General features: G+C 45.6%; 1 protein-coding gene across 1 annotated transcript; it reads left to right on the top strand.

Moving 5' to 3' along the window:
* The first annotated feature begins 1,023 nt into the window (after window positions 1-1,023).
* Window positions 1,024-17,646, top strand: NRIP3 (nuclear receptor interacting protein 3). Its single transcript, XM_084893495.1, has 7 exons — window positions 1,024-1,272; window positions 10,477-10,638; window positions 11,180-11,262; window positions 13,181-13,320; window positions 13,959-14,011; window positions 14,334-14,428; window positions 14,725-17,646. The coding sequence occupies exons 1-7, from the start codon at window positions 1,096-1,098 to the stop codon at window positions 14,738-14,740; spliced, it is 726 nt and encodes a 241-aa protein (XP_084749621.1). The 5' UTR covers window positions 1,024-1,095; the 3' UTR covers window positions 14,741-17,646.
* The last annotated feature ends 1,858 nt before the right edge of the window (window positions 17,647-19,504 follow it).

Genomic DNA, 19,504 nt, shown 5'->3' with positions numbered 1-19,504 from the left:
CTTTCTGCTTCAGGGCTGCTCCAGGGAGATGGGCTGGGAGAGGGTAGTGGCTGTTCGCAGGGTGGAAATGTAAGTTTGCATAAAGTCACAACGTGGAGGCCAGAGCCCAGGATGCCCGAAGGCCCCATGAGAATGGCTTGAGAGATGATTCATGAACAACAAACAAACAAACAAATGTGTTCCAATTGCTTCTGGAAACATGCTGGAGAGACTGCTAGCCCTAGCGCTGGCTGAGCTTTGAAACGTGCTTTTCCGCCAGGTGTTCCAGCGAGCAGGTGCAGGGCTCGCACTGCTGTGCAGTCGCGCGGAGGCTGGGACCCTCGCCTCTCCTCACCCCAGGCTTCCGCCCCGCCCTGCCTCACCGGCAGAGGGTGCCCGGCAGAGGGTGCCGGGCGGAGGGAGGGTCCCCGGAAGGCCAGCTCCAACCGGCTGCAGGGGCTGCCCCCTCCCCAGTCACGTGGCTTGGTGGGTGGGGACCGACCTGAAGTTAGAGACATCCTGAGCGATCCCTGCTGCTGAGTGCGTCTCGCGCGCGTCCTCCCGAGCCCGGGGCTGGGGGTGCCCGGGCTGGGGGTGCGGGAGCTCTGGGGGAGGGGGCGCGGGGGGGGCACCTTGCAAAGCCGAGCAGCGGCGCGGACGGCGGGACTCGGGGGGCATGGCCCAGCTGTCCGTGATCCCGGGGTCGGCCACCGCGTGGACTGGTAAGCGGGAACTCGGGGGGGGGGGGGGCAGCAGATCTGGGGCGCTGCTCCGGCGTGGGGCCCGCACCCCATCCCGGTCCAGGGGATGCGGGGCACCCACAACCGGAGGCGGGGGGAGTGGTGGACCCTTGGCGCTTCGGGTCAGTCCCGCCAGCGCCACTCCTCACCCGCTCTTCCCCCGAGAGGGGCGGACGCGGGGATGCTTCGCAGACGTCGAGGCGGAAAGCCCCGCCGGCGGGGGGCGCTGTGCCGGCCCCGCCCCCGCGCGCGCATTGGCTGGCCGCCGTGACGTCACGCGCGGCTATAAAGCACGCGGCGCGGGGCTGGCGGCGCCGGCGGAGCTCGAGGACGCGGAGCCCAGGAGCCCGAGCGGCGCCCGCGGGGCCTCAGCGCGATGTTCTACTCAGGGCTCCTGACCGAGGGCGGCGGCCGCAAGGAGCCGGAGCTGCGGGAGGCGGCGTCGCTGCGGCAGCAGCGCCGGATGAAGCAGGCCGTGCAGTTCATCCACAAGGACTCGGCCGACCTCCTGCCCCTGGACGGCCTCAGGAAGCTGGGCTCGTCCAAGGACACGGTGAGCCCCGCGCCCGCCCCGGCCCCCCGCGGCCCCGCGGCCCCGGACCCGCCCATCGCCGCTTTCACTGAGTCACCGCCCCGGCCCCGCGCCGCTGCCCTCTGACTCCCTGCTGCTCCGGATGCCTCTCCATCCATCCCCTGCCCCAGGGGCTCTCAGGGTCCCGGTGCCCCTCCCGCACCCCGGCTCTGCCTGCCCCCTGCGGGTCTGCTCTAGAGGTGAAGACCCTGCCCCGCCTTCTCGCCCCAGTGGCCTCCCTTTCCCGTTATTCCCGGGACGGATTTGCATCGCGCGGGGCTGGAGCCTCGCGGCCAGGGCAGCCTTGCGGGATGCTCGGCCTGTCCAGGAGCCAGACAGAGGGGGCTCCTCGTGGGCGTGAGGAGAGGACGAAGTGGGAAGGGGCTTTTCTTGGCAGTCACAGGATGAAGTGACTTTTGTTGACTCCATCTTGCCCCTATGCACAATCTTCTCCGTTTGATGTTGTTCTTATCTGCCTTTGACCTTGCATCCTGAAAGGTGACAGGAAAAGGAGGATGGAACGGAAAGGTTTCCTGAACCACAGGCATCTCTTCATCCTAATCAGCTCTCCTCCTATTTCTCTCCTATCCACCCTTCCCACCCCCAAATAGATGGAAACCGGGCTGCTACGTCTCACTAACCAGCTAACAGCTGGAGCTGGGAGCTGGGAGCTGTGGATTGGGGACTGGGGACTGAGGACTGAGGACTGAGGACTGGGGGGGCTGGGACTGGGGCTGGGACTTGGGGCTGGGGGTTGGGGCTGAGGCTAGGGTTGGGCTGGGGGGTTGGGGTTGGGGTTGGGGCTGGGGGCTGGGGGTTGGGGCTGGGGCTGGGGTTGGGGCTGGGGGCTGGGGACTGGGGGCTGGGGTTGGGGTTGGGGCTGGGGGCTGGAACTTGGGGCTGGGGGTTGGGAGCTGGGGGCTGGGGCTGGGGTTGGGGTTGGGGCTGGGGATTGGGGATTGGGGATTGGGGCTGGGAGCTGGGGACTGGGACTGAGGGCTGGGGGGACTGGGACTGGGGGCTAGGACGGGCTGGGGCTGGGGGTTAGAGTTGGGGCTAGAGTTGGGCTGGGGCTGGGGGCTAGGACTGGGGCTGGTGTTGGGGGAGGGGCTGGCTTGTTCTTATGAAGGAGAACCCCCCAGGACTGGAGGTCTGGGTTCAAAGACCATCCTGCCCTCTAGCTATGGAAGGGAGATGGATGGTTAAGGGTTACTAGTTTAAAGAATTGTAATTAATTCTTGTTCTTCCGTCACTGTAGCGGGGCTGGGCCAGATGTATGTTTAGCTTTGTAATTTTATCCGGAGTTTTCTTGTAGTTTACTTGTTTCCTTAAATTTCATGACCATTTTAATCATAAGGACAATAATTTATGAAGCATTGATTAAGTGCCTTTTAAATGAAATAGGTACTCTATAATTTTTAAGTATTTTTGAGCTTTTGGAATGTTTAATTTGGTGGGGGGTGGGGTGGGGGGACATGTCAGCCTGGTTCACTGAGATTGTTATTTCCAGCCCAGGAATGACTATTGAGGGCAGAGCTCCTGAATCTATCTTTTTAAACAACCCTAATGACAGATACCAAGATCAAATTTGTCCTCCCTCCCATTGGGATAGTCATTTTTAGTTATTTACATTCAGGGATGTCTACCCAGTTAGCTTGCTCTGTTTTTTTTTTTTTTTTTTTAATATATTTTATTGATTTTGTACAGAGTGGAAGGGAGAGAGATAGAGAGTTAGAAACATCGATGAGAGAGAGTCATCGATCAGCTGCCTCTTGCACACCCACTAATGGGGATATGCCCACAACCAAGGTACATGCCCTTGACTGGAATCGAACCCGGGACCCTTCAGTCCCCAAGCCGACGCTCTATCCATTGAGCCAAACCGGTCTTGGCTCTGTTTTTTTTTTTTTTTTTTTTTTTTTTTTTTCAAAGGTATTTTTTCTGCACAAGTCACAGGATTGTCAGTCAGACTCATGCTCACTCAGAGTGGTGACTGAAATGTATTCCTAGGAAAAACGATAACTCTTTCTTCTCTTCTTTGACTTTAAAGAAATCTAGATTTCTTTAGCAAATCAGGTCCAGGTCTTCTTACGGCCCCGCCACAATAATCCTAGCTCCTGAAGCCACCAGAACCAATAAAGAAGGAAGTATTAGGAAAGGAAGTAAAATGTGGAATATTTTTCTTTCCTTCAGCCTGGATTTAAGATATGATTGACGTTTGGTTGTCCTGAGCTGTCAAGGAGTTTCCTATCCCTGAGAAACTACCTCCCCATCCTTCTGCCTAGCATTCTTTATACTGCTTCATCCTGTGTAGGAAGAATTCCATCTGTCTTTCTGACTCCAGTCTGTCTCATTGAACCACACAGAAGCTGATAGCTTACAACACAGGCAGTAGGCAGGAAGAAGGAAGCGTCGTCAAAAAGCAGGTTATTGCCATGGATGTAACACTTAGCCGGTTACTGTGAGACTCAGAACCATGGCTCACACTTCCTCCCTCCTCTTTTCCCCTCCCCTCCTCCCCATTGCCCTTGAATTGATATTCCTCTCTCACTGTTCTCACACCTTTAATGTGCAAATGATTGCACTGAAGAGCTAGAACAGATCACAGCCAGGCCAACGGTGGTAGGGTAAGGACAGTGGTCGACAAACTCATTAATCAACAGAGCCAAATTTCAAGAGTACTGTACAATTGAAATTTCTTTTGAGATCCAAATATTTAAACTTAAACTTCTCTTAACGCCACTTCAAAATAGACTTGCCCAGGCTGTGATATTTTGTGAAAGAGCCACACTCAAGGGGCCAAAGGAGCTGCATGTGGCTCATGAGCCACAGTTTGCAGGCCCTGGGGTGAGGTGGCATGCTTAAGCTCTCCTGGAACTGATTTTGCTGCCTCCATGTGATCTTAAGAGTAACCTTATAAGTACTCTTTCACTTCATTCTATGGATATCTCTGGTAGTATAGACCAGTGTTGACGCCATTTTCTCACACTGAAGTAAAATTTTGAGGATGCCAAAATTGATTAAATAGACATATGGTACAAACTCAAGCGGAGGACAAGAACAGGCAGGAGATCACCAGAGAGAGTATGTAAGGAGGGAAACAGATTAGTTTTAGTTGACTCTGGGGTATGTGCCAGCGAGAAGATTGTGGGTTTTCTCCTACTACCCGTAGTGACTTATATTAGAATGACATTGCTGGGTTTTCTGAATTATTTACCTTTTGTGAAGCTGTTTCTGTAATTTTTGCTATGTGATACTAGCCTGCCAACTTTCTTTGGATTGGCCAAGAATACCCATTGGCAATCAAAATGTGGTCTTGTTCTCTTGGCCCAGGAATGGGTCTTTGCCTTAATCCTATTGTGTGTAGTTGGCTGATATAAAGTCTGCTATGCAAATTAATTGCATAATTAACTTATTTCTTATGTCTGCCTCTTTTATTTTGTTTGTCCTTTCATCTTGTGCTAGTTGTTGTTTTTTTCTGTTAGATTAAGAGCCAGCATCAGAGATATGAGTAATATTTTATTTGATTTATTATTTTTTTTTCAAAGTTCATGAAATTGGGGGGGAAAAACAAAAAAGACTCCACTCTTAGAGTTTCTTTTGTTTTAGCTACCAGGCTCATAAATGATCTCCTCATTGAGGTAAGGACTTTTTGATTTTTTAAAACCAGTCCTGTCATAGGATAATGTGCAGTCTTTTCAATATCATAATATTATTGACTATCAGTCCATCCTTTAGTTGTCCAGCAATAGAGTTTTGTTTTCCTGTCTGTGGTTGATTCTGCTTATAAGCAAATGTTTTAGCAGAAGTCACTAGAATTAGAAATGAAGGCCAGGGGAAGGATGGTAGACCACAGCAAAACCAACAGACCATGAAATGACTAGCTCTGTACTCTGAGTATCTCATCTTCCTGATCAGAATCTCTGTCAGAACAGCCAGGGGTAGTGCCCTATAGTTTAATCATTCATAATGCCACAAAACATCCATAATCCTGCAGGTTTTGGACCAAAGAACTTTGGTACCTTGGAAAAGGAGTATGAAATACCAATGTCACGGCACGATCTGGTACAAACTGAAGATTTTCAGAGCCAAGATTGCATCCCAATTACAGCAAACATTGTTTGAACACTTGCTATGGTCAGAACACTTGCTAGCTCCTAGGGCCACAAAGAAGAAAATAACAAAATTTCTCTCTACAGGGAGCTTATCCATTATGAATAAAGACAGAACAGATTAATCTATTCTGTTCAATATTTATTGAGCATGTATCACAGAGCAAAGTGATATTACGTAGGAGAAAACATCAGAGAGGTACTTTATAGGCCAGGGTACTTATAGGTCATTATCCAGATTGGATTTGGCTTCTAATCCAATATGGTAAACCAGTATAAGGCTTTGGGCAGAGGGGTTACATGACATGACTTCTTTTATAAAAATACCGTACTAGTAGCCCTGCGCACGGATCCGTGCTCCAGTATGTCACTGTCCTCCTGTAGCTCCCCCTGCCCCCAACTCGCAGTTTGCTGCCCTGCCCTGTCCTGACCTGGAGCTCTCCACTGCTGGCCTGCTTGTAGTTTGCTGCCCCACCCTCCTGCAGATCAGTGATCAGTGTTACATGGTCATCATTATGCCTCAGGGTGTAATGGATAATTAGCATATTTCCCTCTTATTATATAGGACAGACTACTGTGTGGATTAGGCTGTAAGAGTAGAAGCCAGGAGACTGATCAAGTGAAAAATGAAGGCGGCTCACAGCAGTGTGATAGCAGTGAAGGGGACCAAAAAAACCAGGTTCTGGATATATTTTGAAGGCAGAACTGACAAGTTTACTTGATGGATTGGTTTAAGGGTCTGAAAGAAAGAATAGTCAAGAATGACCTCAAGGTTTTTGATCTAGCAGTTGGAAGAATAAAATTGTCATTACTGAAATGGGTGAGACTAGGAGGAACAGGTTAAGGATAGGGAAAAAGAATCAGGAATTTTATTTTTTTAACAATTATTTAAAATCTATTTGGGATTTCTATTAGTTATTCAAGTATAATTGTGGAGTAGACAGTTCACAGGAAGATAAGTAACACCACCAGGAAGCCCATGCTAGTTGCCACGAGGTTACAGTCACTACGTGCCAGAGGAGTTCAGTGGAAGAAGGGACTAGTATGGCCTGGTGTGACAAATTTAACCAGGCCAGCATCTGATTACAGCAGCATCATTCCCTGGTGAGTAAACTGACCATGAGATGGTGTGGGGAGGAGGCTGCCTCCAGAGTATACCTTATAGAACCTCAGAGTAAGAACTTACTTACAGTTATCTAGTCCAATTCCCTGCCTATATGTGAATCCTTTCTACCAAAAATACAGTCTGCCACAGCAGCTGAGAAACCCCCATCTCAGACAAATCCACAAGCAGGGAACAATCAGGACTCAGGCTGTTCTCTTCGAAATAATGTGTCTGTTGGAGCACAAGGCAAAGGCAAAGAGAACACAGAAGGCCTGGGGCAATGTGACAGCCTGCCTTATGTAGGTGCCCATGTGCTTTTTGAGCAACTGCAAACCCAAGGCCAGCCTGCCTCTATTCCCATGGGTAGGATGGGTCATATGTTGTATATTTAGCTTGTAAACAAAGAAGAGAAGGCATAGATATTAATGCCCTTTTAGGTTTTCAAGTTCAGATAGAGACATGTATTTTGGGCTTGAAGTGAAAGTCAACCAGGAGTCCATGTTTACCTATAAACTATATATGAGAAAAATAATGGTATAGGATGATGTCTTGCTCTTTTAGGGAAAAATAGTGAGTGGTGAGCAGCTTCAGTTTTAGGCTGAATGAGAATTTAATGTATATACACATACATACACCTACTAACATTTGAATGCTTCATATTATGTCATTTAATCCTCACAAAAGTACAAGGTAGTTGTCAACTTAAACTCAGCTCTGTCTGACTCCAAAGCATATATTTTTAACTACTACTCTAAGTCGGGTGTTGGCAACCTTTTTTCGTAAAGGACCACACAGTAACTACATTTTTGCGTTTTTCAGGATGAACAGTCTCTGTCTCAACTGCTCAACTTTACTTTTGTGCAAAAGCAGCCACAGACAGTTTATGAGTAGGGTGGGTTGTGTTCCAATAAACATTTATTTCTAGAAATGGACAGCAGACTGAATATGGTGTGTGGACTGTATTTGCTGATACCTATCTCTAACTGGTTCTATTGCTAGCTAGAAACTGAGTTTCTGCTCTGGGAGTAAATGCTACAAAGAAGGCAGATTTATGTCATCTTCCCTATTTTCTAGTCTGGTCCATTCTGTGGACCACAAAATCCCATTAGTTTGATTCTGTGTGGGTTTGGTGCAGCATAGGTAAAGGAATTGAGAAAGTAGTCTTAGATGTTCTTTCTCAATTCATCAAATATGCTGCCTCCATCACCATTAGCAGCTTCTGAAGGAAATGGGGCTGAGGGCAGTGCTGTTTTCTGGGTAGAAATACAATAGTTGAGGTTCCTCAATCTGGCACACATTTTGCTTAAAGCTCTTCTAATCAGGTTGTAGAGTGGGAAAGAAAAAGTGAAAGAAAATAGATTATACTGCAGGATGCCACACAATGATGAATGGACCAGACTTCAAAGAAAATAATTTTAGAACTTTCCTCATTTACCTTATCTATCCAGTGGTGATTAGACTCTTCTGCAAGATTAAGAGTAACCAGATAGCCCTGGCAGTGTTGCTCAGTGATTGGAGCATCAGGGCGCGAGCGGGAGGCAACCAATCGATGTGTCTCTCTCACATCATTCCTTCTTCTTCTCCCTCTCCCTCTCTCTTTTCATGCCTACCTCCCTTCCACTCTCTCTAAAATTCAATGGAAAACAAGTCCTCGGGTGAGGATTAACAACAATAAAAAAGAGTAACCAGGTAAAGTTATCAGCAAAACGATGTAGAAGAAAAGCCCCAAACTTTCTGGGTTGGACTTGACGGAAACAAGCGCCCTGCTGTAGTATGGTTTAAGTTAGGAATCCAAGCTTATTAATGAGAGGAATAAGAATAAAGAATTTCTGTTTCTGTTGAGGAGCAAAGCATGCTCCCAATGGCACATCAGGAAACCTGACAGAGTTAGCACTTCCTCTGGCTCCTTACCAAGTTAAGAAGCTCATTTTCTTTAAAGTATCTCTTTCTCTCCTTTTCTCAAGAATACTAATTTAGAATCTGCTTTGCCAAGAATCAGTGTATTTCCGGAATATGTTTCTTCACCTCAGCAGGGTTACAGTGAGTCATGGCTCTGACTCCGTTCTTCCTCAGAAATCTCTAAGGTGGAGGAAAATGAAGACCTCCTGTTCTTCCCCCTTTCCTGGGAAAGTTCTAGGCTCTGAGCTTCGAAGAATGACTCTCTTCCCCCTAGAACTGGAGGGCTATCTGGTGTGTGTTACATAGAAGCTTATGGTTAGATGTTATACTTTGAGGGATTTTGAATGTTAATGTAAACTGGGAATAAGATGCTTTGTGTAGAAATTTCTCAGGTCAAACAACTTATCAAGCGGTAGCTTATACTTTCTAGAGGCCACTGTGGGTAGAAGCAGTAGAGAATGGATATATCTGCCCTGGGATCTCTCCTAAGCTCAATCAAAGAGCAGATTTGAAATCACAATCCTCATTCTGCTTTCTAACATTAGGTATCCTGACAAGGATATAAGGTCAAGTTAAGTCTCCTGCTTCTAGATCAGTCTCTGCCCCGTATATACTCCCACTTTTTGGCCCATTGAAGAGATGGGCATGGATGACAAGCATATGGCAGAGCTGTCTTTTACTCCGGGAGATTTAGAGGATGTCAGTAAGGATGATTCCTGTGGGTTCTGCCATGTTCCAAAGTGTGTCTTCTGAGAGGTTTGCTCAGCAGGTCTGAATTCCTGTCTTCCCACACCATCCACCCATGGGTGACTCACTCTACCCTCAGGCCACTAAGGTATATATATATATATATATATATATATATATATATATATATATATATCCTATATAATAAAGAGGTAAAATGCAAATTGACCATCACTCCAACACACAAGATGGCTGCTCCCAAGTGGAAACAAGATGGCCACCACAAAATGGCCAGCAGGGGAGGGCAATTAGGGGTGACCAGGCCAGCAGGGAAGGGCAGTTGGGAGGGACCAGGCCTAGAGAGGAGGGCAGTTGAGGGGACCACACCTGCAGGGGAGGGCAGTTAGGAGTGACCTGGCCAGCGGAGGAGGATAGTTAGGGACAACCAGGCTGGCAGGGGAGGGCAGTCAGAGGCAATTTGGCCAGCAGGGGAGCAGTTAGGCATCATCAGGCTGGCAGGCAGAAGCAGTTAGGGGCAATCAGGCAGGCAGGCAGGTGAGCGATTGGGAGGCAGCAATCTTGATTGGGAGAGGCATGCCACAATCCCAGTGGGCAGTCTGACATCCCTCGAGGGGTCCCAGATTGGAGAGGGTGCAAGCTGGGCTGAGGGACACATACAACCCTCCCTCCCTCATGCATGAATGTTGTGCACCGGGCCTCGTGTGTGTGTGTGTGTGTGTGTGTGTGTATACATTTGGGTCCAAAAGATCAGACTGTAAGGGAGTGAGACTTGAAATAGAAATAGGCAGAGCTTCTGACAACCAGTGCTAGCTAGGTTTTTCGGCCTGTGGAAATAAGCTGCCCCTTCTGTCAGTCCCCTGGAAGATACACCTATTCCACATAGACTAAAGCCACTCTTCTTCTTCTTCTTCTCCTCCTCCTCCTCCTCCTCCTCCTCCTTCTTCTTTCTTTCTCTTTCTCTCTCTCTCTCTCTCTCTCTCTCTCTCTCTCTCTCTCTCTCTCTCTCTCTCTCTCTCTCTCTTGCCATTCTTCTCTTGAAATGCCCTTGTAAAGGGCGGGAAGGTAGTAGGCCCAGAAGTCCAAATCACAAGGGTCTTTCAGTTCTCTTTAGCCACAGAATGTTCTTTGGCCCCATCCCCGTCTTTCAGTGTCTCACCTGGTTTTTTTCGTTCAGAGTGGCCCACTTGCAAATTGGTTGATAGTACCTGCTCTGGCAGTACCAATGGAGTCCCTACTTGAAGGAAGACTAGATGTGGAGCTCAGTTAGGTGAAGCTCCTGCATTGTTTCAGCAGCTCCTGGGGGACGGTGGGAGAAGGGGAAATGGCCTGTCACTTAGAAGCCTCTGCTTTCTATTCCTCAAGCAACCGCATAACATTCTGCAGAGGCGCCTCATGGAAACCAACCTGTCTAAGCTCCGGAGCAGTCGTGTCCCGTGGACCTCCAAGACCAACAAACTCAATCAGGCTAAGTCTGAGGGACTGAAGAAGTCTGAGGATGATGGGATGATTTTGGTTTCTTGCCAGGTAATGTTCTGAGAACAGCTTTTCCAGGGTTTTCTGGGGGGTAGGATTTGGGCTCATTATAATCAGAAGTGGGTCTCTCGTCTCAAAATTGTAGAGTATGGGTCATATCATGAGATTCATAAATGAGTTCCAAGGAGGGCACTCCATGCAAGGCAGAAAGTGTGTGCAGTATTTTGTATGTGCGTGCATGGGGAAAAGGACCAAACATTCATCAGATTTGCAAAGGGCTCTCTCTCTCTCTCTCTCTCTCTCTCTCTCTCTCTCTCTCTCTCTCACACACACACACACACACACACACACACACACACACTACTTGATATATAGAATGAAAAACCCAAAGTCCTTTGGGATCTTCTGTCATCTCTAGATTGAGGCAGAAAAAGGGCCTCTCAAAGGAGACTTAGCAGTGGGTAAAGATGGGACACTACAAACCCATAATTGTGAAGATGCTCTCCAAACCTGCCTTTCACATGACATCTGCGCCTTGCTCTCTGGGTCTCCCTTCCCTTGCTCCTATTGAACAGCATGTTCCTCTCCACAGTGTGCTGGAAAGGATGTGAAAGCCCTGATTGACACAGGCTGCCAATATAATCTCATCTCTTCAGCCTGTGTGTATAGACTGGGGTAAGTAGCTACTTGTACTGGGTGGAATTCAGATGCCAGTCACTCTGCCTGAGTCTGTTTTGATGTTAGAGATGATGAGGGTCTCCACAGAGGCTCCAAGAGAAGTGTGCAGAACTCAGATATCAACTGGAACCAGTCCTTTGTAATGGCACAGAGTGAGGGATCTCAGATACCTGGGAGAATTCTGTGAGTTGGGCAAGCCTTAGACTTTCCATTAACTCCCACCTATTAAGTTTTGAGAAAAGACATAAGAGCTCTGGAGAGAATGTGAGATTCTTGGCTTATTGTGTGCCGTGCCCTGTTCCTGATTTGTGACCTGCCCAGATAACAGATTAAGAGGAGCTGTCCGTTGATGTAGCCCCGATGAGTAAAAGCAGGGAATGTGGTTGGCTTTAGCTTAACTCAGGGTCCTTCTGAAGGTGACACTGCCTGTTTCCCAAAAGCATGAAACTGAACTTAGAATAGGATTGCTATAGCTGCCAGGCCTGAACCATCATGGTGGTCATTAACCAATGGTCTTTTAGTGCCTTTTCTCTCTCTGACAAACATGCGATCTTACTGCTGAGCATGCTGGGTATTGGGTGTGAGGGGCAGACACCGCTCAGAATTGAATGTCTTCAGTTCTCTGACAGATATGTTCTTCTTCCTTTTCACTCCATCTGTCCTTTGATTTCTCCTTCCTCCAAATTACCAGATGGGACCAGAATTGGGAGGATCAATCCAACATTCTTTTCCACTCTAATATCACTGAGTACAATAAGTCATCCCTTAGCCCAAATCTCTACATTGAAACAATCACTAAGGTAGATATAATGGCCCATTTTAAACTACTTTCACGATGTCCATATTCTTAAGTAGGGCTTGCAGAAGACTTGATTTGTATAATCAGTGACCTCTGCCACATGTTTCTACCCTGTCCTCAACCCTCATCTTGTTTCTACCCTGTCCTCAACCCTCACCATCATTGTGACTCTGAAGCGGCCTCTATGGGTTTTGTACATACTGAGTGGTGGGGGGAGTCCAGGACACAAGTGTTCTTGTGCGAAGAATCCTGAGCTTTTTAATGTGGTGAAGAGATGAGGCACAGTGCACCATGATGGCTCCAGAAAGACTTGTCATGTCTTGCGCATAATTACTAGTAGGTAGCAGACTGCCATGATTCCAGACAAATTAATAACCATCTGTAAAACTGCACTTATTTTTCTTTTGGATGGGTGATAACACCAAAAGATAGGAAGTGGAGTAAAGCAAAAGTACTGGCACAGAAAGCCCATAATTAAGTATTTATCCACCAACCCATAATAGCTCGGGTGCTAGCTGTTCCAATCACATTACATAACTGTGAAACCTTGGCGCTGTTTTTTTTTTTTTTTTCCCTTCTTCCTCTGAACAGACAAGTTAAATTAATTGGGGCTTTCTCCATGATATTTCTTGCTGATATCAATATCAATGCACCTACTGACACTAAACTTATAGCATAAGACTAACTGATGAGGGTAGACTGAAATGAAAAAGACATAGAGAAAATTAGACATTGAATAGAGTGTTTTCTAAAACGTAGACCCGGCCTGCCCTCTCTGGGATCTATTATCCATAGATAGGTAGAAGGACGTGTTAACTGAACTTGCACACAGGTGGGAATGTTAGGATGCAGAATAGATTCTCTGAGTGAGTCAACTCTTAACTTTTATCAGTGCACACAGTGGGGTATCTCTTTGAGAACAGGAAATGAATCTTTAGTTTTCTTTATATTCCCTGGCATGTTTAGGACAAAGTGCTGAAACAAAAAAGCATAGTCTGGCTAGCACTCTCTTGGTAAATTAATCCCAGGAAATCCTTGGAAAATTCCGGCCATGGTGGGAAGGTAGACATTGCCAGATTCCGTCAGAAACCTCTGCTATCTTCTCCTCTGGTGCAGACTCAAGGAGCATGTCAAATCTCACAAGCATGAAGGAGAGAAGCTTTCTCTACCCCGGCATCTGAAAGTAGTGGGGCAGATTGAGCACCTAGTGATCACACTGGGCTCCCTGTGCCTGGACTGCCCAGCAGCGGTGGTTGGTGAGTAGAATTGGGGAGCTGACCTACGGACCCTAATGTAAATCTTCTCCCTACTTCTAAACCCACATGAGATCTCATGCCTGACTTCTTCAAAATCCCAGGTTTTCACTTTTCTGTACTATAGACCTTGTCTGTTCTATAGTAGCAGTGGGACCCTGGGCTACTTTCAAGGCAAGGTGAGAATTACTCTTAAAAAGGGGGGAGGCAAGACAGCAAACATTTTGTTTGCCAGTGAAAAGGGTCCTTCAGAGATTTCCATGAGCTGGTTTGAGGTAGAGGGCAAGATCCTCTTACTCCTTTTTCATAAATACCTCGATAATTTCCCACCATCTCATACTTTCCGTCATGTACTCTATTCTAGACTACTTATAAGTTCCTGGTTTTTATTTTAAAAGTACTTGAGTTTGAATCTTGGTTAAAAAGACCCGAGTTTGATTATTAGTTCTATCACCTTTTAGCTATAATAATCTGGGGAAATTAAGTAGATGAACAACAGATATTTACTAGATGGATGCAATAGATGATTATTGGATAAATGGACAGATGGTTGGTTGGTTGGATGGATAGAACCTAATGGTGATAAGGCTGACTTCTAAACCAGTATAGAAATGGTTGAACTTTAATTATTTTTTTATTAGAGGACAATGAGAAGAACTTATCCCTTGGTCTCCAGACTCTCCGATCTTTGAAGGTAGGATAATTCTACTTTCCCTTTGACACTTTGTTTCTGAGGCAAGGGTCAATTTTTTTTTTTTTTTTTTTCCAGAGAGGAAAGCAGAGAGAGATAGAAACATCAATGATGAGAAAGAATCGTGAATCAGCTGCCTCCTGCATGACCTCCACTGGGGATCAAGCCTACAACACAGGCATTGTGCCCCGACTGGGAATCAAACTGTGACTTCCTGGTTCATAGGTTGATGCTCAACCTCTGAGGAATGCTGGCCAGGCAGGAGTCATCTTATATGGATACCTCCAAAGAGAGATAATTGACAGTGAATCTCCTTTGTTTTCAGTGCATCATAAACTTGGATAAGCACCAGCTGATCATGGGGAAAACAGACAAAGAAGAAATCCCTTTTGTGGAGACAGTTTCTTTGAATGAAGACAAGTGAGTGTTCAAATGGGTCAGATCAAGTCAAATTCATTTGCCATTAACCAGACGATTTCCCATATAGGATACTGGATTGTGTCCTGTCTTTGACCTTCAGTCATACCACAGATACATCTCTCCTCACTCCCAGATTTCACTATCTTACAAAACTCTCTAGCTCACATTTCAGAATGAACAGTGATGATACTGCACAGTGTGTTGGAGAAAATGAGTAGCTTTTAAACTAAACTTGTACTTGCCTTCCTAACTTCCTTGAATTTGGTATCATTTCTTCTGTTTCTTTTTCATTTCAGCACTTCAGAAGCATAACTCCAGCCTGCAGCATATGCACACACACCAGGTTGACAGATGGAGGAAACTGGGTTTGAACCAAATGCAGTAGCAACTTGCTGTGGACCAAGTCCTTTTCTCTAATAGAAGCTCCAGGGCTCCTTCCCACTCAAACCTCTCTAGACTTTAGTCTGTGCTTTAGAGATCTTGTCTGATTATAGCCATTGTTTTTTACTCCTTTGATCACTTAATTTCTAGACCTTTTTGACACTGCCAGGTCTCACTTGTGGCCTATTTTTATGCTTCTTCCGGGAATTTGCTTTTATGTGTCAAGTAGAGGAGCTGCCAGGTTCCATTTCTCCATAAGTACACTTGCTTCTTTTCTGATAGCTAAAATGTATAATAAACAGGAACCTGGCCTTTACCGCCTTTCAGCTGTCTCAGAGAGGTGCAGGATGTCTATGTCTCAGAATTAATATTTCCTCTCATTCATTCATTGATTTCTCAAGTATGGAGAGATCTGAAATCTAAAAGAGCCCAGAAACATCATATAAAGTTCCAGAGAGGCAAGTGAATTGCCTAAGCTCATATACGGAGTCAGCGGCAGAAGGGACCCAGAACTGAGACCTGATAAGCCAAGGCTATGTTCATTCTCCCTTACTACTTCATTTGTGTCCCAGCCTTGAGAGGCAGACGAAGAAATGAGGGCTTGTAAAAAGGTAGGGTAGGGGAAGAGTATGCTTTGGGGCTGGATGCAAGGAGGATCTGGGTAGATCTCCTTCCTGTGCGCTAAGCCCACTAAAAGTCCCCTGACCCAAACTGACATCTTTAGGCCCTTATCTTAGTGCTTAAAAGCTGAGGATAAAAAATCAATGAGATGTGGAACTTTTTGGAGGGGAGGAGGGGAAGGAACCACAAACAGAAGGACATTAATTGCTCTCTGGGATGGAATTGAAGGCTTCAGTAAATAATCTGGGCATCATTGTTAGACATTATTATTCCCAAGATCCAGTCACTGTCTCGGTGTAGACTCTGGATCTTTGTCTGCCATGGACTCAAGTAGCTGAGGACAGGAGTAGGTAAAGCAGACCTAGAGCAGGTCTAGAATAGAAGGGAGTACTAGGTAGAATCAGTTGGTGGGAAGGCCTGCATAGGGAAATCTTTCTGGGATGGTCAGGATGAAACTTTAGGCCGGGTATTGAGGATTGGGAACTCCTCAGCTCTGTCCTGGTATTAGGAAAGAGGCAGAGGGGTAGGGGTCGGGGGGCAGGCTGGCAGTATTAAGGACTTTTTCTGACTGCCCAATATTTCCTGACCTCTCTCAAAGAGCTGAAAACCCCAGGGACTTCTCGGAACTCTTTGTTGTGGGGGAGGAGGTGTCATCTTGGACACACAGATACCTATAGTGGAATTTCCTCTTCAGTTTGGTCATGGCAGTACCTGGAGAAGTCAGAAAAATGGCCAGCTGTGAGTATCTCTTTAGGAGAATCCCAGTTCCACCCTTGATTCATAGCATTAGTTCCCAGAGTATTTAATGGATCCCACTTTGAACTGTGCCAGGTCCCACCAACAATCTCATTTAGTGTTCAGCTGCTGTCCCTACCAAACAGCTCTTTGGAACTCTGAATGTTTTCAGCTTTACGGAAACTTCCTAAAGACTAAAAGTTGGTGACCTCCACTTGAACAGCGGGTTATCATGGGGTCATCCTCAGGCCCCCTTCTTATCAGCCCCTATAGAGGAAGTGAGATGGAAAACTAAGCATAGCCACAGTAGAGGAGGTCACATTTGAAGCTCAGCAGGGGTGATCTCAGGTGACCAACCTTCAATGCCCTCTCCAACTCCATGCCATTGAAGTCTCTCTACTCTCCTCCCCTACCTATCACAGCAACACTTTGGCCTGCTGCTGATCCTAGGACTGGGTTGAAAATGCTTCACCCCTCCTTCCCTAGTTGAAAGTTCCACTCCGAGGCTTGACTCTTGGCCACAAGTGAAGCATGTTGGAAGTTCCTGGGCCTCCTTTACCCTTATGTGGCTTCCCTTTGGACGAGTAGACCGGGAAAGATGCGACTGATTCTGGCCCTTTGAGTTCAGGATTCTGAGGCATCGGGGGGATGATCAGATGACCTGTAGTGGCCTCTGAGAATCAGTCAGTGGTTTTATAATTTTGAAATAGAAACAGTTGGGGCCGTTTAAGCTTAGGGTATCATAGTCTCAATGCAGTGAAATCATTTGAATTTATTTGAATAATTGCGCTTTAAACCTGGGGCTTGATAGAGGTACCTTAAAATGTCTGATGACAATTATGAGGAATTTTGAGCTCCATTAATCTTCTTTAAATGCTGCTAAGTTGATTACTCTGGAGGCCCACATCTCCTTGATATTCCTTAGGGAGCACTGGATCTACTTTAGTGGGGCTGGTAAGGTAAGCAGGTAAGGTCAGTTCTTCTCAGAATTCTAGAATATTCTCTTTGGTGCCTCTGATGGAGGGTGTTGGAAGAGAGTCTACCTAGGTCACAGTTCTGAAGATAGGCAGTAGCAAGAAGTAATCCTGTAGAACTGGTACCCCTCGCCTTCCTTATTAGGTGTCCATCTCAAATACAGAAAGTTTAGAAAATATTGTTTTTGTCACTTGGCATTTCTATGCCTGACTTATTTGTGGAGTAAATGTTTTCTGACTTTTCTATTTCCTTGCCCTGCACAGACCCCACCTGGTAAGATTTCCTATCCCTTAGCTCAAAGTGTCTATAGAATGGATTGCTTGGTATGTCAGCTATCCTCACTCTGTGTGATAGAAATATCTTTCCAGGTTGGGGACATGGAGGAGATGGACTGGATTCCTCCCTCCTTCTGTTTCCAGGCCTCTGCATTAGCACTTTATCTGCTCAGTGTTGGGTTTATTTGTGAAATTGACATAATTAACAATAAAGTGAAATATTCCCTTCTGTTTGCTCATCTGATGTCTATCTGTTGGGGCCCCAGAAGGTGGGGGAGCCTGGGAACAGCCCAGTTGCATGGGTGTCTGTCTCTTGGTCTTCTGAACACTAGGCCTTGTTGCTCTCATTTCCTCTATTGCTACTGGCCCTTGAGCTCTCCCTCTTACTGCCTGTATGCCCTTGGGCAAAGCAGTGGACCTCTCTGAGCTTGGTTTTGTAATCTATAAAACAAGTGATAATAATACTAACTTTACAGAATCAAATGAGATAATCCCTGTAAAGTGGTTGGCATATGGTGTTCCCTCACAGCTTTAATTCCCTCACAATATGGTGGCTCAGCAGCATGAGAACACTTACTTCTAGAAAAGGAAATACAGTCAAACCTCGTTTCTTGGAAATCTCCCATCTCAAACAATTGGGTTCTCATCCAAGTTGTTCACAGAAAAAAAATGTCTCAGTTTTCGAACTGACAACCCTTTCGAGCTGATACCTCAGCATGACAAAAAGCTGCTCTCAGGCAACAAACTAAGGAGAGAATGCTTTTGTTGCCAGAGAAATCAAAGGTTAGTACAATTTTAAAACATAAAGTGCCATCAAGAGTGCTAATGTGCCGAAACGGTTTGGCTCAGTGGATAGAGCGATGGCCTGTGGACTGAAAGGTCCCGGGTTCAATTCCGGTCAATGCCTCACTCTCACATATGCATGGATAGCCAGGGATCTCCGACATTTAAGAAATGTTTTAAATGAGTTTTTACTCAGCTTTGAAGGATAGAAAAGACAGAAACAAAAACTGAAAAACTCAGACAAGTCAAGAAACAAAGCACTAGAAATACCCTCAGAGAAAAGATATTATAGCACACAAATGGAACAGAATGCTATTGGGCCTGGGGAAGGATGGACATGAAAGTGCTCTAGTAACTTTAAAATATGATAATGTAAAAATTCAAAATAAGTGTTGGATATGGAAATATTTCAGAAAAAAAAAGAAGGACACATTCTAGGACAAAAACCATGCAGTAGGCTTAGAGAGCAGCTTTTCCAGAATGAAGGCGGAGGAGGATTCCTGGAGCGTCGTTTCCAAATTAAAAATTAAACTGATAAGTTACTTGATGTTTTTGAATGTATTGAGGCAACTTTGGGATAAATTATAGATACTTGAATACTAGGTAATTAAGAAAGCATGGAAAACTAACTTCAATTAAAAAAAGTAAATGTAGCCCTAGCTGGTTTGGCTTAGTGGATAGAGCATCTGCCTGTGGACCAAAGGGTCCTGGGTCCCTTAATTTCGGTCAAAGACACAAGCCTGGGTTTCCTGCTCCATTCCCAGTAGGGGGCGTACAGGAGGCAACCAATCAATGATTCTCATCACTGATGTTTCTCTCCCTCTGAAATCAATAATAAAATTACATATATATACATATATATAGAAAATAGGAATACTTTTAAAAAAGAAATATATTACTGCAAATATTGTAAATTATTAATAATTGGTATACAGTCATAATATAATGAATTGCGATTTACATACATAAGGTGATAGATATATTGAGGGATAGAAGATGAAGAAAGGTTTATGAGAGTGTATTAGAGCATAAATATAGATGATTTGTTTTTAGGAAGTAGTAAAATAATAGACCAAACTGAAAAAAAATAACAGTATAAGGATGTTGCTAAGAAATATGAAGATAAATCCCAGAAGAGAGAGCTACAAGGTAAGTATATGCAGAGTAGAAATTGATTGTGTACAAGGTTAGCTCAGGGTCTGCTGTGAAATACTATTTGATTTTTTAAAAAATGTTCTATACTAGTAAACATAAAAATGAATAAAAATAATGTAATATTTATTTGAAAATCTTAGTGGTCAGAAAG

Source organism: Pipistrellus hanaki (genome assembly GCF_964339955.1).
Source record: "Pipistrellus hanaki genome assembly, chromosome: 9".
In the NCBI taxonomy this organism is placed as follows: Eukaryota; Metazoa; Chordata; class Mammalia; order Chiroptera; family Vespertilionidae; genus Pipistrellus; species Pipistrellus hanaki.
The sequence above is the reverse complement of the archived record's forward strand: the minus strand, read 5'-3'. Positions and strand labels throughout refer to the sequence as shown.